At 40.9% G+C, this 27,747-nt stretch overlaps 1 protein-coding gene across 2 annotated transcripts in view; it reads left to right on the top strand.

Moving 5' to 3' along the window:
* The first annotated feature begins 515 nt into the window (after nucleotides 1-515).
* The window catches only part of LOC131935049 (paired box protein Pax-8), a 137,173-nt gene continuing 109,941 nt past the window's right edge, over nucleotides 516-27,747 (top strand). For both annotated transcript variants that reach the window (XM_059291332.1, XM_059291331.1), the window contains exon 1: nucleotides 516-1,920. In XM_059291332.1, the coding sequence (XP_059147315.1) occupies nucleotides 1,074-1,920 (847 nt within the window). In that variant the 5' untranslated portion in view covers nucleotides 516-1,073. The remainder of the gene's footprint in view (nucleotides 1,921-27,747) is intronic.

Raw genomic sequence — 27,747 nt, 5'->3', positions numbered from 1 at the left:
TTTAACAGCTGATGTAGGCCTGTTGGCGAGGGCCAGCGAACCCCCCACCCCGAGATTGTATTGATGTCCATTTTGAATTGTTTTCCCGTGTTCACGAGTCGGAATGCGCGGGTCACGCTCCGCCTTCACTTGACCACCGTGTGCTTAGTCGCGGCCCAGCGCACATCGTTCACAACAAACCTGTGTCGCGGGCCTCGACATCATTTCCGTCAACTGTATCGTCTGCTAAACGTGTCAACCGGGCCTTCAAACACCGTGAATCATTTAGGTCGAGAGTTTTTAGGGTGAGGTTTAAGTTCGTGGGTGGTGTTGTTTAAGGTAGAGACAAAACAAAAAGGTAAATTAATCAATTTTATAGCAGGTGTGGGAGCTGAGCGAGAGAGGGGGGGGGGTAAGGGGGCGGAGTTATGCGAACCGCTGGTGACAAGCGGCATGAAAAGTTTTGACGGGTGTGTGGAGCCTCGATATGAGCTGGTGTCCCAATTGCCTAAAAATAACCTCGAACACGGGTGGAGGGATATTCTCAACACGCAGGGTGCCGAGGTGTGTTGTTCAGTTGTGTGAAATTCGAGACGAGGCGGATTCGAGGACCGGGGACCAACATGATTGTGAGTACTGGTAAAATTCGATAAAAAGTAATTTGTTTGAACTCTGATTTAACTAGAAAAACTGGCGACCTATTTTCGTGTGGGTTAATCCGTCCCATACCACCTGTAGCCACAGGCCTGTGACGAAGAAGGACATGACACTGGTCCCGCCACGCTCGCCCGTTCGTCTGCTACGATCCGTCTTCACGCGGTGTGATTACTGTGCCCACTGGATTGGAAAGTTTATGTTATACGACGGACGGGGGTCGATAATGTTTTAAACACACTTTAAAATGTTTTGAAATTCGGTTTTATTTTGTGTTGTACTTAAAGGAGTTGCATTTTCGTTTCTGGATTCTTATATTGTTTTTAGAACAAATTTAGTTGACTTGTGAAGATTAGTTCTGGTAGTTTTGAAAACTTACCTGTTGTTCAGTGGACTGTTTCGGTACAGCGTATCACCTGGTATTCTCAGCCGCTGAGAGAATGAGGAAGCACTCAGGGAAGCAGGGGAAGAGGGGGGTGCCCGTGAGCCCAGCCAAGCGGGGCGGCGGCGATGACAGTAGAAGCTCGCCCGCCAGTGAGTGCGCATCGCCGCCCGTCGACTCCATGAGCCGTGTCGCAGATCCCAAACACAACAACAACAACAATACCCACGATGTCAACAGAGAGCGGGCGTATTCCGTCAAGTGTGAGATCCTGCAGCCGGAGACGATCGTTCACGTGAAGACGGAGATTCTCCAGGCTGAGTACTTGCAGCAGTTGAAGAGGCAGCAGGAGCGAGAAGCCGAGGTGGCGAGACGGCAGCATTACGAGGACCAGAACAGGTCCAGCTACCACCGCGACACGTCCAGTCCGGAGGACGATGACGTCAGGTCTGCCCAGCCGTACACCCTCCACGAACTGCCGTCCCAGCATCCTCTAATCATCAACCCCACCCAGACCGGGTCGTCCCCGCCCCCCATGCTTGTGTCCGCCACTTACCTCAGCAGTCAGAACCCAGCCCACATGACGGGTTCTACTACTCACCTCGTCTCGTCTGGGATGATCCTGGGCCAGCAGATGTACGTCCCAGACGACGCGCACATCTTTCGCGGAAATGACCCTCACCTTCGCGCAAGTGACCACAACCTACGCGATGACCTCAACATGGTGGAGGACTTGTCCGGGACGTCACGGATTTCGTCCCTGGTCGGGCAGCACCCTGGGAATATTCCAGAACAGACCATGTTCGAGCACCATCTCCTGGCCCAGCAGCTGGCCGAGATGGCGCAGCCCACAAACCTGACCGTGCTCACCAACGTCAGCAGCAGCTCTATGAAGAACAGCAAAGGTAAGACACTCACCAATCTCACACGGCACTCGCCATTTCCTCGGTTTACCTCCAGTCTCAATGTTTCAACACGGTTCACTTAGGCCCAAAAATATAAAGCCCAAACTAACGTTTAATTTAATTTGCAACAGACGGTTTTAAATGGTTTGGTTGAAATTGAAACCTTTTTTTAAAGTAAAATTGTAACATCGTTTATAATTTAAATATTCGTTTGGTGAACAAGTTTTTAAAAATATGTAATGGTAATATTATCAATTTTCGTCACTTGCCGAGTTTTAAGTACATATGTAAGCTATACAATAGTTATGTTGAAATATTTTTAGCTTAGAATTCTATTTCTTAGTGTTTAATAAAAAAATGTTTTATTACCTCAACAAAATTTCACGAATTGACATAATCCCAACGGTTCTAATGACATGAGATGGGTTAGGGTTGTAGCTATTTATTTCTTGTGTTGAGAACCTTTGCTATAAGAAAAACGTTTCACTGGCATTTGACGTTGTGTAATTGGGGTGTGTTTTAATTTCTCAAGCAGTTCCAACCTTAGTTGCTTGATACACGAATTGTTTTGCATGTTAGGTGAACATTTTTGTATTATAATTGGAATGTATTGCTGAAGCTATCGTTACATAATTTAATTATTTAAAGTTCATTAATTGGATGAAACCGTAAGACAATTAAAATAACAGCAATGAATAGATGGTGTAAAATAATTTTAAGTGAGATATTACAAATGTTTTTTTTTAAATTTCCTACTAGTGTGTCAAAAGTTAATTAGTTCCATGTTTGATTGCATGAAAAGTTATGTTGATTAATAACTAATTAGAAACCATTTACATTTAGTAATTGTTCTCGTGAAATACATATTTTAGCCTTCCTTCTCAACAAACAATAATGTGTTCAACCAACACAGCTCTTGATACATGAGCTGTCGAGGAGCTAGTACAAAACAATATAATACTAGGCAATCAATGTAATACAAAAGTAATATTAGAAATCAATGTAACACAAAGTATTATAAAACAATATACATTATCTAATACACAACAATATAATACTAGCAATCAATGTAATACACAAGTAATATTAAAAAATCAATGTGATACAAAAGTATCATAAAACAATATACATAATGTAATTGAAAACAATATATATTTGTATATATATATATATATATATATATATATATATATATATATATATATATATATATATATATATATATATATATATATAATGTGATACAAAATAAATAAATGTGATATAATACAAAACAATCACTGTAATGTAAACAAATCAACAAATGTAATACACAGCATTAAATTCTAAGGTATTATCCGTGATAGATACATCTACGGTTGGGTGGGGGTGGGGGTGGGGGTGGGGGCTATGACTGTTTATAACCCAGACATTACACAATCTCATGTTCTATGACGCTGTGGTTTTGATGTAAACAACTTTCTCCCCCATACCCCACGGTCCTTATATTGGACGACTCACACCCCCACCCCCCTGCAACATAATAAACTAGCCATCTCGTGACCGTCTTTAAAACCAATACACAGTTAATACAAGCTATCGTGTAACATCAATACTTAGTTTTTATACAGAGACATTTTTTCAAAATATCAATTATTTTTTTTCGTTTATAATTATCAGTAATTATTAATTAACACCGTGGTGTAATTGAGATTGTAACAAGAACGAGACGATCCATTAAAGTGGTGTGTGTTTACTTGTGTTAGTCTAGGAGTTATTGTGTGTGATTGTGACACGTGTGTGTAGGCCTATAATTGTGTGTAGGAAATCTTGTGTGTGTTGTGGGGCATGTTGTTATGTGTGTGGGGGAATAGCTGTCAGGTGTTACAATGTGTGGATGACGTCAGATGTGTCACAAAGGATCGGGGAGGACACAAAACAGGTGTGTCGCTTGTTGCGTTTTTGTGTCATGTATGTCATAAGTGTGTCGTGTACTTGTCACATTTACATATCCCTGCCATGTATGTTTTGCTTGTCGGATGTATGTATGTGTCTCATGTTTGTGTCTCATGTATGTATGTGTCTCATGTTTGTATGTGTCTCATGTTTGTATGTGTCTTATGTATAAATGACTCGTGTTTGTTGTGTGTGAAACGTGTATTCGACTGTTTGTGATACGTCTGTTGTCAGCCTTGAAGATTCTTCTAGTAGGTGTCGGGTTTCACAGACACAATCATTAAATCAATCACACACACACACTATCAAGTAGACACACACACACAATCAGGCATTTACACAGACCCACACAACATCAGACACACACACCCAGAGAGACAGACACAATCAGACAAACACACAGACACATGCACCGACAGACATCCACAGCAACATGTCTATATCATGTTTGTTGCCTCTACCCTACCAAGAAACCCGACATTATGACACAGGACAAAAAGCTCCAAAACATGTCACTAGACTTCCATGTTGTACCCGAGTACCCGTAGGGTGCCCGTACACAATAGGACTAACTACCACAGTACGTTTATTGTAGTAAGGCCACTTGTGGTCTGGATTGTTCTATACTACGCCCTTTCTTTACATGACAAGTGTTATGGGGCACCCCAGGGGTTATGGGGCGGGAGCGAATGTTGATTTTGTATGAGGTATGTATAACTTAAAGTTTAAGGCGTGTGCTATGTTAAAATTGTTTCAATACAAATTTAAGAAGTACAGGTATGTAACGTGTTTATTGTTCAATTTATTTGAGTATATTTTTCTTACATTTATATTGTGTTGGTGCTTATTAAAACTACCCATAAAATGGCCGCATAGTTTCAATCAAGCAACTCTTAGCGTAGGGTGTGAGTGTGTGTGTAAGGGAGGGGGGAGTTGGTGTGTGAAAGGGGGCACTACCCTTCGAAGCATGTCCACTCCCCCCCCCCCATGAATGTTTCAAATGCCCCCTTCTCTGAAAGAAAAATTATGAAAGAAATACTGCCTGACTCTTACCCTAATCTTGATTAAATCTCTGACCCTAACCGCTGTATCGGCAGAAGAAATTAAGCTCTATTCAAGTTACGGATTAAAAACAAAATTATAATATCCATATGTTGAAATCCAAACCAAAAAGTTGCTAGCTACCCCTCCAACATGTGCTCAGTTCTACAGAGGCGGACCCACACATTCCTTACCCTGGGGGCGCACTCACGATGTGCTCAGTTCTCCAGAGGCGGACGCACACATTCCTAACCCTGGGGACACACTCTCAATGTGCTTAGTTCTTCAGAGGCGGACCCACACATTCCTTACCCTGGGGGCACACTCACGATGTGCTCATTTCTACAGAGGCGGACGCACACATTCCTAACCCTGGGGACACACTCTCAATGTGCTTAGTTCTTCAGAGGCGGACCCACACATTCCTTTCCCTGGGGGCACACTCACGATGTCGCCGCTACCGTAGCTGTACACCATTATGGCGTCCGTCTTACGATTTTGGCACCCCACTCCCCCTCTTGTCAGTAACTACTTGAGAAGAAGTGCCGCCCGGTGCGTACATCCCCTCAACTCCGCCCTCGCATTGTCCGAATACCTGTTGCCGTAACTCGCGTGTATCCTTAAGGCTATGTGTATGTACGTTTTTTTCGCGATAACCCGGTTTTACCAATACACCTTTTGAATTTGTATTAACAGACCCGTTTGTGTTGTTTGTGACTTACTGCTAGAATTGAACCGTAGCACGGGAGTTTTTAAGTTTAATTACGTCAAGCTTCACCACACACCCTTTCCTACCTCAACCCACGGGAACTGGGGTTGGGGGGGGGGGGGGGGGGGGATCATCAGACCGACGCATTGTTAAAGTTGCTGAGGTTGTGCATTGCTGTGCATTGCTCCCACAGCAGTATTTTTAAATACAGAATGTGAGGAAATTGTGAATGTAGATTCTTTCTCTTCAAATACATTTCTTCTTATTCAGCTCATGGCTGCAGCTATAGGTGGGGTATAAACAGGCTGGCTGTGCTGCAGCTAAATGACTCCAAAATTTTCAGCCCCTTCCCCCAAAAGTTTTTTTTTAAATTATATTTTTCAAATCGGTGACTAGGTCACATATCAGAGACTGGAAAATATTCAGAGAAAAAATGTGTTTATTTCAATATTGTTTGGTTAATGTTTTCATACAGCTAAATAAAAATAAAATAAATAAAAGGTCCCAGTAAAATTAAGACGTCGCTAATTTCACATGTGTGAAACATATCGGTGATATTGTGGATGTCTTCTCAATGTATCGGCTTCCGAAACTTTTTAGAGAAGGAAAAAATAAAGCAATTGGGCAAATCCATGACAACCTGTTGACCTAATGTTCCACAACAAGGTCGTGAGGGTGACCTTGTATCGTGTCAGTGACCTCGCGTCGTGTGAGTGACCTTTCAGGGTCACCCCACCTGAGTTGTCAAACTGCAGCAGAACCAAATCCCCGTGACCTCGACGGGGGGAATCGTGCAGACGATTGAGGCCACTCACGCTAGTAAAACTGAGCAGCCCTCTCGTGCGTACCGCTGTGAGCCGTTGTTTCTGGTCACGTGACGGTCCCCGCGCCCCCTCGACGCCCCCCGCGCCCCCTCGACGCCCCTTTGTTGCAGTCAGTTAATAATGCATCGAATATAGCAGCATAATCGATTACATGTGGTCCCCTATTGTCAGGCCCAGAAAGTTATTACTTGTCGCAATTTTCAACGATTATTTTTCCCCATAATCGATTCCCATCGATACTTTATTCGCCGTGCCTAAATTACTTTACCAAGTTCAGCTTTAGATCGGTTCGATGATCGTTTTAACTTTGGGAGCCATCTGTCGATGGGGATCTTTCCGTGGGACTGTAGGATAGGAATATCAGCGAATGGATTTTAGGTAGTGTTGATAGGGTACTTGTCGGATATGACTAAAGTGTTGGATGTTTTATTATTATTTATTATTTATATTTGATTATTTTAGATTTGTTGAACAGAAAACTCACTATTTTAAGCATTGTCCAAGCCAAATTTATTTTTAAAGCACTATTTTAAGCAGTTGAAATTTGAAAAAAAAACCCCAGCAAACTTAACAACACAACGAAACAAAGTTACTTCTGTGAATAAAAGACGTTCGACGTATCGACTTTCACAAAAAGGTTTTTACAATTTTTTCAAGTACCTACTTATACTGTAATAACATTCGGACTTTTAAAAAAAAATTATACTGAAAGGCTCTCAAATCCTAAACCTAACCCTACCTGTTTAACTATGAACAAAAAGAATTTTGGACCGCGTCGTGTATTCATTCCAACTACAGGGAGTATTGTTGTGTTGGAATTTTTAAATACTGGCAGAAGTGCCCTCGCTTAATGTATTCATTTGTTTACTCAATAATATTGTTAGTTCCCCTTATGTCACGATTTGTAGCTCGCTATTTAATAGAGAAGGGACGTAACCTACGAGTACTAAAATCGATAGCTAATGCCAAAATCAATTTAGCGTACATTTTTTTACTAACCGCAGACTATTATAAAAAAAATAGCCTTTTGTAATGATTTCCAACATAGAAGAATTTTAATACATCTTTCCGCTTCTTCTAATAGTTGAAATTATTAAGTTATTTTTTTTTAATTCTATGTTCTGTTTGTCGGTTTTGGTAAAAAAGATGTGTCCATTCTAGACATTTAATAATGCCCAGCCTGTACATTTGGACACATTTTTAGCATCTCCACAATAGAGAAATCTTAGCTTTAGATTATCTACATGTTTATGATACATAGAAGGTGTCACCCCAGAACCGTTGCTCTTGGCATGTTTTCCAATCAGTACTGTTATTGATCTTTGGACTCATCTTTTTATGTGGAGATTTTAAGCAATGTAATATAATAGCATACACAACACCCAATATACCAACAAAATATAACAATATTACTGGTGCTTTACACATAACCCCACACAATACCTCATACACATTTTCACCCAGTATTTCACGATGCAACATTTATTTTTAACACTTAGAATACGAGCCGGGTAAAAAATATTTTATAAACGCTGCCAGTTTTGTGGGTTTCAAAGCGTTAATACTTTAAGGACGATATATCGTCGTGGCTCGTCCACGGATACATTCGTCCTGGCTCGTCCGTCGATCGAATGTCCTGTTTTATGTCCTGTGGCTGGTGACACCTACGTCAGGGGGAGACCACTTAGTCATTGTTTCCTACCAGAGTTATCCCAGCTAGAGCCGCACAGGGCCCTGGCTGGAAACGTGAGCCACCCGGCCCTGTTACCTTTAACCCCCACTACCCCGACCCCCACCCCGAGTTGAAGGCAGGTACCCCAACCAGAGATTCTTCCCCATGGTAAAGGGACCCAGGCGTCAAGGTATCGAATGTACAACCTACTATTTTAACTGTCTTTCCACACATTATGCCGGGCTGTTTTGTTAATTTTAAACTTAAAAAACCCAAAGCATATTTTTACAACATACTTCTTTAACTAATTGTTCTCAAACTATGCTTGTTTATTTTAAACTTTGAAAACACCAAATCAAATGTCGACCAACTGGTCGGCATATAGAATGTACATTATACACTTTAAACAAACTGTCATCTTTATATGCGTGACTATGTTAATTCTAAACTTTAAAAAAAAAATAAAACCTTAAAATATATGTTGATTTACTGGTCAGCACATATGCCCGTAGCCCGTAGAAAGAATGACATCAGTTTTAACAAACTGTCCTCACTTTATACGTGGCTGTTATAATAATTTTAACAAAATATATAAGCGTATGTTGACCAACTAGTAAGCATATCACATGTACACCAAACTGTCATCTTTTTATGCGTCGCTGTGTTAATTAACTTTTTAAAATGAAACCTTAAAACTTAAGTAGATACATCGGTCGCACATATGCCGATAGAAAGTACGACATACAATTGTAACAAACTGTCCTCACGTTATACGTGGCTGTTATATTAATTTTAACATAATATTTAAGCATAAATTGACCAACTGGTCAGCATTATAAAATGTACACTTTACAATTTTAACAACCTCTCCTCACTTTCTACGCGGCTGTTATGTTAATTTGAACTTAAAATTTAAGCATATGTTGACCTACAGGTACAGGGTGACTCGCCCCGGGGCCACATATTAACATAACCCTCGCCGTTTAGATGGTGACTTTTTTCCTACTAACATTGTAGATTAGTAGGGGGATTAGGAGACTTGGATTATTGGTGGGATTTACCTGACCGTTGATCATTGAATTAAAACAGTTGAGGTATTATAACTAATAGGTAATGTACTAGTGTTATAATGATAGGTATTGTAATAGGTATCAAATTAGTAGTTAATATTAACAATTGGTTTTATAAAAAGTATACTTCAATAGAAATTATGTTATATGTACTTAGTTAATTGTATAGTTATAAATGTAGGAATTAAAATAATACTTATTTGGACGATACTACTAAGAGCTTTTGGTGTGATGTATGGTTGGCAAATATTTCTTAGGCCACTTAGTTATGTTGTTTTTGGTCACTTTGTCTTTTTATTTGGTAATACTTTGTTGGCCTGTATCTGGCCACCTAGTCATGTTATAACATGCCGAGTAGTCTGACTCTGACCAAAACATTTGAGATCAAATTCGCCACCGGTCATTTCACGTTCAACCCCAGTTGAACACGATACGGTGTCGCTCCTCTCTTATCTCTCTCCATCAGCTGGGATCTTTTTTCTCCTGTTGATAGTTTACACGACACCGTACCCCCGGCCAGTACTGTATCGCACTCAGGATTTTTTGTGTATTTTTAACGCCATTAAAATGTCCGGCAATTTCCGGCTGTGTGAGGTCTTGGGTAGAGGCACGGCTCTGGTGAAATGAATACGGCAGTAACAGTCGGAATACGGCAGTAATAGCCACTATACCCAACACTTTGTTTACGTCTTTAAGGTGACACATATAGAATGACTGTCTGGTTTAGTTGTCTATGGTCTGGCTGTTTTATATGTCTTCAGTCTGTCTGTTTTATGTGTCTTCAGTCTGTTTTAGTTGTCTTTGTATGTTTTAGATGTCTTTAGTCTGTTTTGGATGTCTTTAGTCTGTCTGTGTTAGTCTAAGTTCGTTTTTAGTTGTCTTTAGTTCACACAATGAATGTCTGTCTATCCCAACTTGTCTGTGAGATACATTTGTAAGCGTTTGTGTGTGTTGATTTCTGTCTGACACGGATTGTTTTGACGGACGTCGTATCTTGTCTGATAGACACGGATTGTTTTGACGGACCGTCATGTCGTGCCTGTCTGCCCATCAGATCTAGGTACTGTAGACAACTGTTGATAAGAAGAAAAATTTTACCTGGTTACCTGTTGGGGTAAACAATTAAGGTGTATCAAATAATTTACTGATCCATCGCCTACAATAGGATTGTTCAAAACATCAAGTTTCGATACCATTAAAGATCTGTTTTCTTTTTTAAACGCTGTGTAACAAACAATTCGGGCAGTGTTTGAAATGTATACTTTTGGTTAACTGCTATTTCATGCTTATACATGTGATATACTAGGTTTGTTTTAAACAAGGTGTTTTGGACAAGGTGTTTTAAACAAGGTGTTTTGGACAAGGTGTTTTAGACAAGGTGTTTTGGACAAGGTGTTTTAGACAAGGTGTTTTAGACAAGGTGTTTTAGACAAGGTGTTTTAGACAAAGTGTTTTGGACAAGGTGTGTTGGACAAGGTGTGTTGGACTATGTGTATTTGACTGGGTGTGTTGAGCCAGTAGGTGTCTTACAGCAGATGTGTTATAACACGCGTGTTGAGCCCCATGTGCCACATACACCTAGCAAATCCGAGTGTGTTACACATACCGTGTGCTACATAGTGTGTTATACGAGAACTAGGCTTGTGGAAGAACTCTAGATCTACACAAGGCTGAAGGTGCTGTCAAGTCGACAATATGTCGAGAGGGGGGAGGGGCGTGGCGCTTCACAAAAGTGACCATTGTGTTCTCTCTGGACGATCAGACAGCGGTCTGTTTAGACCGACCCCCACAGGGGGGTCCAGGTGAGGGTCATTACCCGACGGTCAGCCCTGGGCCCGGGGTGTTTTGTAATTTGCCGCGTCAAAAGAACCTGAAAATATTTTCATACATTCATCAATAAGCTTTGAGCTATTTATAGAAAACATGGACTCGTCTGGTGTCAACGTCTTGGTGTGTATGGCTGATTGAAAATGTGACCTACTTAAACACGACTGACTGAAAATGTGACCTACTTAAACACTGTCGATTGAAAATATGACCTACTTAAAGCTTGCTTGACCGTAGGTCAGACCCGTGTTAACAAGATGACACACTTTTTTTGGATCTTATACCATCTACCTGTAATGATGTTGCCTACCTATATAGTTAGCTAAAGTGTTACGATGAGATACTAAGGCGGGGGGGGGGTACCAATGTTTCCACCCAGCAATTTCTTTTGTCCACACCAACGTTCGTTTGGTCAGCTTTTGTTTGGACCGAAGCCCCACAAAAAGCTGCGTGGCAGTCGTAAACCTGCCGTGCGACCATTCTGTAAACTACATACATTGTACAAAGTCATATGGTGTGTAAGATTGTGGTCCCCAAAGTCATGTGGTGTGTAAGATTGTGGTCCCCAAAGTCATGTGGTGTGTAAGATTGTGGTCCCCAAAGTCATGTGGTGTGTAAGATTGTGGTCCCCAAAGTCATGTGGTGTGTAAGATTGTGGTCCCCAAAGTCATGTGGTGTGTAAGATTGTGGTCCCCAAAGTCATATGGTGGGTAAGATTGTGGTCCCCAAAGTCATGTGGTCTGTTAGATTGTGGTCCCTAGCACGGCTGTCCAAACATCCAAGTATTGACAGCGATATATTTTCACATAATTCTCATGTACCCGTGGACGACATCGGTTACTTATCATGAACTTATGGACGACATCTGTAACTTATCATTTTGCCTGTTGTCCATTTCACTTATTTCTCATGTTGCCGTGGCCTATATCCCTTGTTTACCATATACCCGTAGACTATATCGTGACGTCCTAAAGTAAGCGCGGTGCGGTCTAATAATTAACCTCGCCGTATTTAACTCTTCTAACAAGTAAACAAATTAAATGTTTACAAATATATAGGATGTCTACAGCGTCGCGAGATGTACTCAAAGATAGAGATCAAAGACGAGGGGACGCCGAGTAAGAAAACTATTCAGCGAGGTAACATACGCTTCCGGTTTTTTAACAAAGGTTGGATTTTTGGGTAATTATTTTCATTTCTTGCGTGTTGCGGAAGGTTTGGCCTAGTGATCATATCTGCTATCGCGTTTTTTGTTCCAAAGACTAGAACAGAGCTAAGAAAAGTGCTGCACGTTTTAATTTAAAGTTTGGGTGGGGTGGGGTGAGATTCTGTGTAAACACGTTGTTAACAGTACCTGTTTATATTTTCCTTTTTATTTTTTTACTTTGAGTATAAAAAAATAACCTAAAATAGATCCCGATGTATTTATTAAACCATAAGTATTGTAGCTGAAACAAATATCTTTCTACTTCATAGATTGCATGGTTGTAATCGTTAAACGAGCACTGTTAAGTGATGTTTGTGGTTTGAGAATAGAAGTGAAAGTTTGATTCTTTTAATTGTGAAAATAAGGTTTCAGATCAGTTCAATTCCGAAAGAGGTTATTCCTTATTTGGTCCATACTGAGTGAGTATAATGTAACTATCAGAACTTATTTCACTTTTTCTTAAGTAACACTTATTTTGTTTGATTATATGTGGGATCCATTGTTATCGAAATTTCAATCCGCTCATTTCTAATGAACCGAATTCTGTCAATCTTTCCTGATAAGCTCGTTTCCCTGGACAAAGCAGTCTAATTAGATATTAATTTAGCAATTAATAATTAACTGATAGATTACTATATTCATTATCAATAGGGGAGATAACTAATCTAGGTAGTAACAATCACTCGATCAGTTGGTATTGTGGTGTTCACAAATGTGGACAAACTCAAGAACCCGGACCTTGGGTATCAGTTTCCTCCAAAGAACCACCGTTTTAAAATGACTGTATTTCAAAAGAAAGATTATTTTATTTGATTATTTTAGTGTGTTTAGACGATGGGTTGTAAAAGGTGTTCTATACCTGTTTTATCAGCCGTATGTGTTCTCTGTTCAGGTGACACATCCCGCTAGACCCAAGGAGAGAGCGATGGAGTGGATGATAAAAGCGATGACACAAACAAAATCGTTCTGGGTGGATTTAGTTTTTTTGTCGCCCTCGAAAATATTTGTATTAATTGGTAAACTTTCGGTAGTCTTTACAACACTTGAGTCGATAGAACTCCGATTAGAGAGAAAAAAAAAAGGGGGGGGGGGGTAATAACGCAAAAATTGACGTGATATACGTACTATGACATTATAACTTAATTACATTTCATGATCATAAGCTAAAAATAAATACCGGCATGTCTGGATGTGGTTTGCGACCAACATTACCTTATAGAGCCAAAGTGTGCACGCTGCATTACATTTAAAAAAATAACAATGCTCCAGGTAAACTAGCTCCGCGCGACCTTACAACTTCCAGGGACCATTGCTCACACGGTACCTGCTGCATAGATGTACCACGTGACGGCCATATAATAGGTTGTCCTTTATGTAGGTGAACTGTGACGAGCCTGATTCCACTGTTTAGTTAGGGCTTAGACCAATGGTGTCCTGCTATGTGGAGGGATCCTATGGACAACCCGTTGAAAAGAATTCCAATTCCTTAAACATAGCCATAAACACTAACATTTAACTTGAAATATATATATATATATATATATATATATATATATATATATATATATATATATATATATATATATATATATATATATATATATATATATATATATGAATATATACACTGTTTGCTTTATAATAATGGCTAAATACAAAATATCCACCACATATGTATGAGCAAGCAACGAACACCAATATACAGACACGCTAAGAAACCTACACACAGCACATATGCGAGATCTGAACACTACACACTTGGAGTCCCTGATCCCTGCCCTAGGCGCATATAGTAAATCTTACAACTGAGAAGCCTCCGTGTGATCAAACGGGGCTAAGGTTCACGTCAATATTTGTCGTTATAGATCAGTGGCCTCACGGCGCTTGTGTTTCAACTCAGGCCTGTGAAGTGTGTCAATGAAATTTCGGCTTGGCTAACCATGGGAGAAAGGGATCAAGGTTGGGCTACCGTGAACCGTCGCACTCGAGTGGTCACGAACCAATACAACCCGTGGGTCGTTGTGTGGCACTGTGCATGACGTAATGTTGGCAGTACTGTACAGTACATGACGTAATGTTGGCAGTACTTTATAGTGCATGACGTAATGCTGACAGTACTGTTTAGTACATGACGTAATGTTGGCAGCACTTTATAGTACATGACGTAATGTTGGCAGCACTTTATAGTACATGACGTAATGTTGGAAGTACTGTGTAGTATATGTTCACGCTCGGTATTATACATAACACCATATCCCGTGGACTGTATTAAAAATGACTGTATATTCACTGTTCAGTAAAGTACACGTCCCAATGTTTACGGTACTTTATAGTACATAACCTAGTAGACACGGTACTGTATAGTACTGTTACAGGAGACTGCAATAGCTAACTGAACAATATATTTAACTGCTTCCATCTCCAAATTCTCTCTACAATCCCCCCCCCCCCCATCTCTCCAGTTGTGTACAATGTACGCTCGCTACGACGTGGCACTAATTGTCTCTACACATGTATACACGCATGACGTCATTGCACACGTGATCACTACACACTGGGACATCACACATGTTCTAATCACACGTGGACACGTGACGGTATGGTCAGCATACATGAGGTCGGCTTCCATAGACGAAGTCAGGGTGAATGACCAGACCATGGCTATCTGACAAAAGAGGTCGAATCCATTTAGCAATCTATCGCGTACTAATTAATTGATTTTTTAAAATGTATTAATTAGCTTCCAAGTTTTACATTTATCCGACCCCCCCGACCCCCCCCCAACCCCCACCAAATTCTATATGATGTAGTTATATGTTGTTTTGGATTTAGTTTACTCGAGTGATTCGACACCGGTCAGCTGTCTCGTATGCTCTTCTGGTTTGACTGTATGGCAAGTTACATTGTCAGACCTAGCGGTCCATGGGATAAAGGAAGTAGAGTTCACTTGTTTCCGTAGCCTCAGCACCTATATTTTCCCTAATTTTATTCAACTACTTGCTAGACTTGGATGGACTCAGGGACTTCCTATTGACTCAAGCTCGGGATCCAAACTCGAAACTTTCGGGTTAGCGCTCGTTCGCTCTACCATCCAGCCACGCTATCCCACTTTATAAATATCAACTCAACCAGTTGTTTAAAATCAAGCATTTGTGTCAGTCACCATCGTGTGTCACCTGATATAGTGTGTGTCACCAGATATCACCTTAGATCCTGTTCTTAACACAATGCCATCATGTATTCCAACCACCATCATAAAAAATCACCACACAACGCCATCATTCATACTATCCCATAACCATTCGTACCTGAAACGGACATAAGTTTATAATTACTCTGCCCCTAGCACGCTAAACGAGGCGGGGTGGGTGGGTATGAGAAGGCGTCTCATTGAAATAAAAATTAATTTCGAACAAGAAGTACACTCAGAAGACGTTCTTGAGCACAGCCCTCGTCTTGGTCCCGGTCTTCTGTGCACCGTGGCGGCGTACCTTTCGAGCAGGGCTATTATTTCCTACAGTTATTAAAATTTGATGGCAGCACCCCCTCCCTCCCTCCCTCCCCACCCCCACTCACCACTCCTCACAAATGCAGATATGAGTGCCCACGCCATTCTATTAGGAGACCAATGATACATTTTTTTTCTTTCACGTGGCCGATCTTACTGTACGGCGTTGGTAGAATGTGGGTCGGTGTGTTTGTGTGTTTGTGTGTATGTGTGTGTGTGTGCCTATAGAATTGCTACTGAAGATCTCTACATTAAGGCTCTCAAGACTAGTTTACCGTAAATCCTTTTAATATTGTCTCTAAAGAACTACTCATGAAGGTTGACACATTTAGGTCGACGCATGAAGGCCGAAATGTTGAGGCCGACATGTTGAGTCGGACACACACTAGGGTCCGTCACTACCCCCCCCCCCCCCCCACACAGCCCGACCATACAAGGTGTGTAGAAATAGATATATTAAAAAGGATTTAGTCTTCGTACCCGTAAAAAAAAGGGGGGGGGAGGTAACCATCTCCTCTCCCCCTTCCTTTTGTTCCAACCCCCACCCCCTATTCTCTATCTCGACCTTTATTATGTCCTTTCTCAGGCACCGAAGCTGGGGATGTTTTGATTAAATTGTGGCCTGTCATATACACTAACACGGATGGCATTTTGTTACCTTTAAAAAAATAAAGCGTAGAGGTCGTATCCAGAAAATAAAACAACACCGGCGTGCCATAGAAATTGCCTATCCAGAAAATAAGACAACGCCGGTGCACCATAGAAATCGCCTATCCAGAAAAGAAAACAAGTATTTTGGGTCTTCGTGGCAAAGAAATGTAGCCACAGAAGTCGTAGAGGCCTAAATTCCCCCTCCCCTACAACCCCCTCCCATTTTATATTTGAGACAAATGTATAACCGGTCTTAAAGTTGATTGAGCCACGTGATACTATTAGCATTTGAAAACATTTCAATGTCCTTACCACTTAGACTGGATCGTCTTATTTTGTACCGGAGGGGTGTCAGGTAGGTTAAGAAAAAAACATAGAAGGGGGGGGGGGGTGTTATGGGTCTTTTTTAGTTACCTAAACTATTTTCCCCAGGGAGGAAGTTGGAGTGGGGTTTAAAGAAAAGGTGTGTGTATGTGGGGGTGGGGGTCTGTACTTTATATTTTTCTACCACATACATAAGTTTCATTTCTTTAAATAAAACAGGGGGTGGGGGTGGGGACGTATCGATGGGGTAGAGGCTACAGCCGTCTGGTGAATAGGCCGTAGCTCATGTGTGAATGCTGTTACATTTCTTCCATGGGATATGAATCATAACCTGAAAGGCCCCTCTAGAGCGGCGAATAATATCCGTCCTGAATAGGACGGCGTACCGGGGGAGGCCCGCGGTGAATACGGCCCTTTGTCCGGCACTAATATTAAAAAATGGTCGTCAAAAATTCTGTCAAACAGCATCGAAATCTTATTTAGATTTCGAAAACAAGTTTTAACATTTTTTCCCTCCAAGACGGATGAACTGAATTTTAATTGTTTCAAGTAATCTCCTTTTTTAAAATCATCTCTCTCTCTTTTTTTTTTAAAGATAATGTTTTGTAAGTAGGCCTTTAAACCAAATAGATCAAATTATTTAATTATTTTTTAACATAATTTTTGTAATAGCTCACGGAAAAATATACAAATACAGCTAACAACCCCCCCCCCCCCCCCCCCAGGACAAATCTGTGTTTTAAAAAACTCACAGGATAAATCAAAAGCCCACAGTACCAATCTATAAAGTATTAAAAAGCCCCAGGACAAATATATAAAAGTATCAAAAAGCCCACATAACTAATCTATAAAAGTATTAAAAAGCCCTAGGACAAATATATAAAAAGTATCAAAAAGCCCACATAACTAATCTATAAAAGTATCAAAAAGCCCACATAACTAATCTATAAAAGTATCAAAAAGCCCCAGTACAAATCTATAAAAGTATCAAAAAGCCCACATAACAAATCTATAAAAGTATCAAAAAGCCCACACAACAAATCTATAAAAGTATTAAAAAGCCCCCAGGACGAGCCTAAGAACGTGACAAAAAGCCCAGCAAGAGGCCATAGCCCGCTGTCTCTGTGAAAGGGCCCTTTATTGCTGCAGCTTAAAGCGTTTGTGCCGAGTGTAGTATTTGCAGCTACCCTTAGTGGAACACAATACCTTCAACAGTCCTATCCTTGATCCTTGGAGGGTTAATGGCGAAATCATATCCACACCCCCCCCCCTTTTTAAGTTATGGCGAATTCGTGCATTTTATGTGCAGGATTGTTTTATGCATAAATTCATATACACATGCTTGCAGATGGTGTGTACACATTGTGAATAAACGTCATCAGTATGATGGTATACACACTGTGAATAAACGTCATCACTATGATGGTATACACACTGTGAATAAACGTCATCACTATGATGGTATACACACTGTGAATAAACGTCATCACTATGATGGTATACACACTGTGAATAAACGTCATCACTGTGATGGTATACATAATGTGAATAAACGTCATCACTATGATGGTATACACACTGTGAATAAACGTCATCACTATGATGGTATACACACTGTGAATAAACGTCATCACTATGATGGTATACACACTGTGAATAAACGTCATCACTGTGATGGTATACATAATGTGAATAAACGTCATCACTATGATGGTATACACACTGTGAATAAACGTCATCACTGTGATGGTATACATAATGTGAATAAACGGCATCACTGATGGTATACATACTGTGAAAAAACATCATCACTATGATGGTATACACACTGTGAATAAACGTCATCACTATGATGGTATACACAATGTGAATAAAGTCATCACTATGATGGTATACATACTGTGAATACACGTCATCACTATGATGGTATACACACTGTGAATAAACGTCATCACTGTGATGGTCTTGCTTGAGCTTTGTAAGAGCGTTTTTTTTTTCGTCGATATGTGTATACATTTATTTAAATGTGTACCAACTTATATACCAACTCGGTTAGGCGTACAGCTGACGGTACATAAACTCTACTTCATCTGCTATATTGACTGTTTAATAGGACCGAAAATGTAACTTTTCTACCAGCTACATAATATACCTTTATAGACGATGATGAATGTTAACATTTACTTTGTATACCTTGATAGATTTATAATTTTATACCTAAAAATCTGAACCTTTATAGACTTTGTCCCCTATAAACCTGTACTTTTATAGACTTTAACTTTTATACCGTAAAAATCTATACCTTCGTACATTTGTTCCATTACGACTTTATACCTTTATGACAGGTGGCTTCACTACTTTGTATGTTCCCACGTTTTCTTTAACTTGCTTTCTCTGTTTGTCTGTTTTGTCTGTTTTTCCAATCCAATCTTGCGATCGAAATTGCTGGCACTTCCCAGTTAGCTAGCGCGCTGAAATTTTCAGGGAAGCTTTCTTTTGGATGACCATAGAATATTCAATAGTTATTATTACTAAATTGATAAATGGAAACATTTTATTGAGCATTTTAGACCGCTATATAATCTATATATATAATTCTCCTCTGCGAGCCATTAGAAAAAAAACGAGCGACGCGTACCTCGCGCGCAGTGAAGCGAACGATCCCACGTCGCCACAGGCTTAGGGGCAGATAATTTAGTTTGGACCGAGTTTAAACTTACAGGAGGTAGGCCAGTTTGGGGGAGACGATATGGTCGAGTGGTTGGGCACACGATTGCTATCCCACTCGACACGGGTTCAAATCTATGTGTTCTAGTCAGTAACCAGCCCTCGTCCTAACCGCTATCAACTAACCTCTGACAATCATTCACTTGCGATTGAGACCGAAGAAGAAAGGGTCTCTCGTTTTTTACGAGTTGTCTTTTTACGAATTGTCTTCATTTACCCAAAAAAAAGTGAAAAGATAAAATCGATAGCAAGATTTCAATGCAAACAAACAGACAAAGACTAAAAAGTAGAAAATAATAATCATTTAAAAAGTTTTAAAAAACCCACGTTTTCTGATTGAACTAAAAAGTAGAAAATAAATGTTATACATCACAATAATGCAAGCGATCACTCTACTATAAGCGATCAAAAACGTGGGGCGCCGTGATTTTCTTACAGTTTCTAATACTGTTGACTCTCTACAAGCTCCCTAATAAAAGTCAATAGTATTATCTAATCAATAGTAATATAACTTTTACTTCGGCGCCCCACGTTTTTCATCGCTTATAGTAGAGTGATCGCTTGCATTATTGTGATGTATAACATTTATTTTCTACTTTTTAGTTCAATCAGAAAACGTGGGTTTTTAAAAACTTTTTAAATGATTATTATTTGTACTTAACTCCGTATATTCATGTACGTGTGTATGTTATTCCCGACATAATGCTAGTGAGTTATGGAACCTTTGTCACTTGGTATAGGTTCAGTAGAATATTTGAAACGGGAATATCCGGATAAACACAACATAGGGACAATGGGACAATGAGACAAGTTTATACTTGAACGTCCCTGGTCATGTGACGTCACGTACGGGGGTGGGGGGGGGGGGGAATGTTCGAGAATATCAAAGACCGGCTGAGATGGCATCTTGAATCTGATACGTTGGACGGTCTGTTCAAAAATTCTTTTGTCGCGGGTGAATGTAGATGAAGTTTTTAAAAACGCGTGTAGTGAATATTTGTTGGTTAGTTTGTAATCAGTGAACCGTATCATGTGTCCGAGTGGCCGCTGATTACCTGAGCTAGCTGGTGTCTAGGTAGTCTGTAGTCAGTCAAGTGTGTCCGGCTAGCCTGAGATTTATTGGATTAAATGGTGTCTCGTTAACCTTTAGTTGGTTGGATTAAATGGTGTCTGGTTGACCTTTAGTTGGGTTGTATTAAATGGTGTCTCGTTAACATTGAGTTGGTTGTATTAAATGGTGTCTGCTTTGATTAAATGAAACCTAATTAGCCTGTGGTTAATTGGATTAAACCTTGTCTGGGTAGCGACTGACGACTTGGTTTACTCGCAGCCTTGTTGATTTCTCACAATTAGTGAAGAAAACATCGCCTATGATACATGAGTTTTTAACCAAAAGGCTTCGTTTAAATGGTGAAAATATTTTAGTCAAATGAAAAGGTTAAAATGAAACTTATAATCTTCTTTATGGAGTTGCGCTGTGTTCAAAAAGTATATGTAAAAGTTAAAAAAACAAACAACAACAACAGAAATTTAAATCACAATCTGCTGATTGAAATATTATAAATCTTCAACCTAGAATTTATTTATTTAACGAAAATTTTCAACGTTCATAATACAACCCCCCCCCCCTCTCTTCATATTAACCCCCCCCCCCCCCCCCCCCACCCTTTCAACGAACGAACTAGCGCCATCTATAGCCTAGAAGAGCTCGCCTCAATAGCCCTCAGACCGTACGTCCTTAATGATATTTTGGCAAAAGCCCACCTTGTTGACAGGTCTAACTGAGTCAGTCGAGCGGTCCTTTGTGGGCCCTCAATAGCTGCCCCGACCCCTGGTGGATACGGGGGTCATAATAAAATACGAAACATACATCGGGTATCAGAATGCTGGCTACGTAAAAAAATACGTCCTTTAATCTCTGTGACTACACTAGAACGTTGGAATCTTTTTAAAAGGGTGATCGTTTAAAAGGGATTTTTTTTTTGGAGAAATACGTGCAGGATTTTTTCTACTCACGAGTGTGAAGCGTGTATGGAAATAATAATCTGCGTGTAAGGGCCCCGCTAGAGTGGTGTTGACACAGGCTAAAGAAGGACAGCGCTCTATAGGTGAGTGGACGGAGACAGAATTAAAACGGACGGGGGGGGGGGGGGGGGGGCTTAACATGTGCTGAAAACTAATATACATTTTTTTGTTTGTGCATACATTAACAAGGGAAATATGTGAAAAAGGAATCGTATTGCTAATATTAATCCTACCCCCCCCCCCTCATCTTACTTGTCTTTTCATCCAAGACCACACCACCACACTCCTAATTCCCCCACCCTCGCATTTAAAACCACACCCCTTATACCCCCACCCCCGTAGTTAAAACCACACCCCTTATACCCCCACCCCCGTAGTTAAAACCACACCCCTTATACCCCCACCCCCGTAGTTAAAACCACACCCCTTATACCCCCACCCCCGTAGTTAAAACCACACCCCTTATACCCCCACCCCCGTAGTTAAAACCACACCCCTTATACCCCCCACCCGCGCAACTAAAACCACACCCCTTATCCCCCCCACCCTTCAGTTGAAACCTCACCCCTTATTTCCCCACCCCTGCAGTTAAAACCACACTACTTATCCCCCCACCCCTCAGTTGAAACCCCACCCTTAATTCCCCCACCCCCAGTTAAAGCTCAACCCCGTATTCCCCCACCCCTCATTCCCCACCCCCGCAGTTAAAAACCACCACTGCAGGTGTGCTCTACAGGTATTTGATGTGTTGACGTCGTGGTTTTTTATACCCCACAACATTTGTCAAAACTCTCGTGTCGATGCTTTGATTGCAGACAAAAACTAATGTTGGTTTTTTTATGATCTAATTGATTTGATAGATACCGTCTTTAATTTATGCGGCTCTTGTAGGCCAGCCGTACATTTTTTGATCGCTTAAAACTGGTTTTCTTTCATTTGTTTTTATTACAACTTTTTTTTACGACGCTTGTTGAGTTGACTTGTAAACGGATGTATGTAGTATATAAAAGCTGACTAAAAACAACAACTGTTGGAATGTGTTTAAGGAATGAAACAATTATGATAGGAGTCTAAAGCAAGCAGCCAACCACGGTACATACGATACATAAAATATTTAACTTTGATCATAACCAGCTACATTAAGTATGTTTGTATACCACCCACTCTTTAGTCTAATATTGTTAAAAATAGATTTTTCCAGATTCAATTTGTCGCAGGAAAGTTATTTTTAGGTCTGAGTAACATTAATGTGTTTTTGTACAATTATTTATGCAGTATTTTATAACTTCCATTAATGGTACCAGTGTAGGTTAAAACGATCAATGATTAGCGATGCAAGCGGATACATTAAGTTATTTTGTTTTTAGTCTTTTCATACGGAGCTAGTTTGTATTGCAAATCGGAACCATCCTCTCAAATTTAGTCATAACATCGTGGAAAGAACCCCCCCTCCCCCAACACACACACACACCCCTCGTATAAAAGTTGGGTCAGTGACCAGAGTTAGACTGGACAAGTGTTAACCAATGCCGAGGCTACTATATCTGTGTATGTGGTTTATTCTTGTGTCCAGACTTTTTGAGTAATGGAATTTATATAGAAAATATATACTTTTAGTAGTGTCCGCCACCCCCCCCCCCACCCGCCCCCGAGAAAAAAGTCTGAAAGAAACACTGGACCAAAGTCGATGGGATCTCACTTTCATCATGTTACACGCCCGATTATTCCACTAATTTAATTAACTAAAGTAATTGCCTCATTATATTTGACGGCATTGGAATTCGTTTCGTTTTTACTAAGTTTTTAATTTTCAAAATTTTGGGACACGTATTTTTGTCAGAATAAAGATTTGATGTCTTAGTATTGATTCAGTGGAATGGTATTTAAAATAACAAATGGTACTCGAATACCACACAACTCAACAATAACGATTTGATGTATTTGTATCGATTCGGTGGAATAGTATTTAAAATAAGAAATAGTACTCGAATACTGCCCAAGTCAACAGAATAACGATTTGATTTCTTAGTATCGATTCGGTTTATTGGTATTTAAAATAAGAAATGGTACTCGAATACCGCCCACCTCATCCATGTATTGCCGCTGGCTTAGATGACAGGTAAGATAAGCCACTACATTCACCTGTTTGTGTTTGCTGCAGGTCCTTTCCGAACTGTGGTCCAGCTCAACGATCAGTCACTGATCTATTTTTAGTCAAGGTCGCCGATGTTTTGTTCCGAGCGCGGTCATCCGTGTCTGGAAGGAGTGAAAGTGCGCCAGGCGTCAGAGCGTGACCACCGCATTGACTTCCGTCGTGGTCCGCCTGTTGTTTGCCGTGGTCCAATATTTGGAAGGTCACGCTGACACGCTCCGTCTGTCTGTGTGTCTTCTGACTTATCTAACGGTTCATAGATCTGCTGTGTATGTTTGTTGAACAGTTACTCGGTGTGTGTGTTGGGGAGGGTGGGGGTTGAAAGGTACCTGGAGTAGATTAGCAGTTGTTGCTGTACAGATGTTGTGTGTTGGGGAGGGTGGGGGTTGAAAGTTACCTGGAGTAGATTAGCAGTTGTTGCTGTACAGATGTTGCAGGTGTAGTAGCGTGACAGCTGTTGCTGGCGTAGGTGCACAGGTGGTCGTGTCGTCACGGGCTAAACGTTGGAGTTAAAATTGTCACAACCTGGACCACACTCACTGGGACTTTGAACTCGAGGCTTGTACATGACGTCACTTGTTCGGATTGTTGACCTACCCGCGGTGTCCTAGCCATACCTTAAATCAATTAGCCATACCTGTAATCAACTAGCCATACCTGTAACCAGCTAGCCATACCTGTAATCAACTAGCCATATCTGTAATCTACTAGCCATATCTGTAATCAACTAGCCATACCTTAAATCAATTAGCCATACCTGTAATCAACTAGCCATACCTGTAACCAGCTAGCCATACCTGTAATCAACTAGCCATATCTGTAATCTACTAGCCATACCTGTAATCAACTAGCCATACCTGTAACCAGCTAGCCATACCTGTAATCAACTAGCCATACACGTAATGTCCTAACCATACCTGTATCGTCCTAGCCATACCTGTAATGTCCTAGCAATACAATACCTCTAGTAACCTAACCTTACCTGTAATAACTAGCCCTACCCTAGTCCTATCTAGCCTGACTGTACAAGCTTGGTTTGTAATGATAGATGACTTTACTGAAACCTGGCACCATACTAACCTGGTTCTCAACTCACCCGGAATTCCGAAACTCGTACCCGACTCTAACCGACTTACCATGTAACCAGACTCGCCTTTAACCCAAGTAACCTGGTAACCAAAGCGTCAGTTGTATACCCACCTTGTTACCCCCCACCCACCACCACACAACCCTACTATGTCGTGCTCTTAAGTCATCTCTTTAGTCCCATGACTTGAGATTTAACCTTGACCCCGTTTCCCTTATCAGGCCCGGCATCATCTTACTCCTGTGACAGCCCGGCTCCCCTTTCAGCACATCGTCTGGTCATATCTTCTGGCATCTCATTAGCGACTTGGTTACCCCGGCTCTAAATGCACGTACCCATCCTTTGATCACACGAACACCCCCACGACCATTTCGTATGGTCATTAAATAGACTCGCCCAACTAACAGGGGTGTGAGGCGGTGCGGGCTGTGATTACTTGAAGCAGATAGGGGTGTTCGTGTCGAGAGAAGTCCCGACCTGTTTAATGTGCGAAGGTCCTAGATCGCCCCCTTTATCTTTATAAATATTTGCATTTAAATGTGGTTGTGGTATCGCGATAATCTCATGTTTTAGAAAGGCCCATAGATGTACTAGTCTTGTCTTGTATACGGTATAGATTGTCTGGAATATGTTTTTAGATCGTAGTAACAAAGGGAGGTGACTCGCCCTTGCTGAGTGTGAGAACTTGGCCCTACACCAAGGTGACATTAAGTACTCAGGTGACCCTCCACCCATGTGACCTTCTCTCTACCCATGTGACCCTCTATCAATGTGACTCTCTACCCATGTGACCCTCTATACCCATGTGACCCTCTATCCATGTGACCCTCTTTATCCATGTGACGCTGGACCCATGTGACCCTCTACCCATGTGACCCTCTCTACCCATGTGACCCTCTATACCCATGTGACCCTCTATCCATGTGACACTCTCTACCCATGTGACACTCTCTACCCATGTGACCCTCTATCCATGTGACACTCTCTACCCATGTGACACTCTCTACCCAGGTGACACTCCACACAGGTGACTCTCTCTACCCAGGTGACTCTCTCTACCCAGGTGACTCTCTCTACCCATGTGACCCTCCATATCCATGTGACCCTCTACCCATGTGACCCTCCACACAGGCTACTCTCTCTACCCAGGTGACCCTCTACCTATGTGACCCTCTCTACCCAGGTGACTGTAAACCAAGGTGAAGCTTTTAACACCTGCCATAAAGAGTTAGGCCCACACGGCCGTGCGTGAGATCGTAGATTTAATGCTTGTTTTATGTCATGACTTCTTTTGGGGGATACGGAAATAGGACTCAATATTCGGTTAACTGGCGTTTTAAGTTGGTCAACTGGCGTCTAAAGTTGGTCAACTTGTGTTTAAACATACTGAAATTTTTTGAAACAGTCTTCATGGGGAGTTAGAATTATTTTTGGACCATCATGATGTGTAAGCGCGCAGTGTTAGAGCTGTGTGTAAAGTCTGCACCACTTTCACAGCAACACACGCCACATTTTGTCGTGCTAACATTGCTCCAAGGTATCCTGGTAGCTGATCTCTATTGCTTGTTCAATTACTTGAAGTCATTCATGCATTCACCTCGATAATTTGACGTACGCAACAGTTTAACTCTTGACGACAATTGATCATATGAAACTTTATTGAAGTTATCCCCCCTCCACAAGACCCATCACCCTGTCCCTCCTCTCCACACACACACAGTAAATGCTACTCAAAAACCCACATAGTAAAGCCACACAAAACCCCCACACAATAAAGCTACTAAAAAAATCCACATATTAAAGTGATAACCCCCCCCTACCACACACACACAAACACAGACACTAAAATCACACAAAACCCACACACTAACACCACACAAAAACCCACACACTAACACCACACAAAAACCCACACACTAAAGTCACACAAAAACCCACACACTAAAGCCACACACTAAAGCCACACAAAAACCCACACACTAAAGCCACACAAAAACCCACACACAAACCCACACACTAACACCACACAAAAACCCACACACTAAACCCACACACTAAAGCCACACAAAAACCCACACACAAACCCACACACTAACACCACACAAAAACCCACACACTAACACCACACAAAAACCCACACACTAAAGCCACACACTAAAGTCACACAAAAACCCACACACTAAAGCCACACACTAAAGCCACACAAAAACCCCACACAGCCAGACACAAACCCACACACTAAAGACACACAAAAAACCCACACAGCCACACAGACCCCCACCGACTACACACACACGGCCTGTTGTACCAACAAAGCTGTAACAGCCTCCTAATTAAAGATTCGGATTAATATCAGCAACACATGTTTTCACGGAGATGGCCTTATTGATCCGCGCACAATTTTTTTCAATTGGGCATCAAATTGCGATTAATTAACCGAAACGATCTGTGTGATCCCAACTTCAGTTGGTGGTACTCGTCTTTATACCATGACTGGGTGAGCTTTACCGAGGGGATGAATGCTTGTACAGGACCCGAGCGTGGATGGTCTGGTGGGTGGATTTGTTTCTTGTACATCTTTGTGTGGATTTGTTTCTTTTACATCTTTGTGTGGATTTGTTTCTTGTACATCTTTGTGTGGATTTGTTTCTTGTACATCTTTATGTGGATTTGTTTCTTGTACATCTTTGTGTGGATTTGTTTCTTGTACATCTTTATGTGGATTTGTTTCTTGTACATCTTTATGTGGATTTGTTTCTTGTACATCTTTGTGGATTTGTTTCTCGTACATCTTTATGTGGATTTGTTTCTTGTACATCTTTGTGTGGATTTGTTTCTTGTACATCTTTATGTGGATTTGTTTCTTGTACATCTTTGTGGATTTGTTTCTCGTACATCTTTATGTGGATTTGTTTCTTGTACATCTTTATGTGGATTTGTTTCTTGTACATCTTTATGTGGATTTGTTTCTTGTACATCTTTGTGGATTTGTTTCTCGTACATCTTTATGTGGATTTGTTTCTTGTACATCTTTATGTGGATTTGTTTCTCGTACATCTTTGTGTGGA

The sequence above is a fragment of the Physella acuta genome, unplaced genomic scaffold (assembly GCF_028476545.2).
Source record: "Physella acuta isolate Inbredline_101_S28 unplaced genomic scaffold, ASM2847654v3 ptg000130l, whole genome shotgun sequence".
In the NCBI taxonomy this organism is placed as follows: Eukaryota; Metazoa; Mollusca; class Gastropoda; family Physidae; genus Physella; species Physella acuta.
This window is presented reverse-complemented; position numbering and strand designations above follow the sequence as displayed.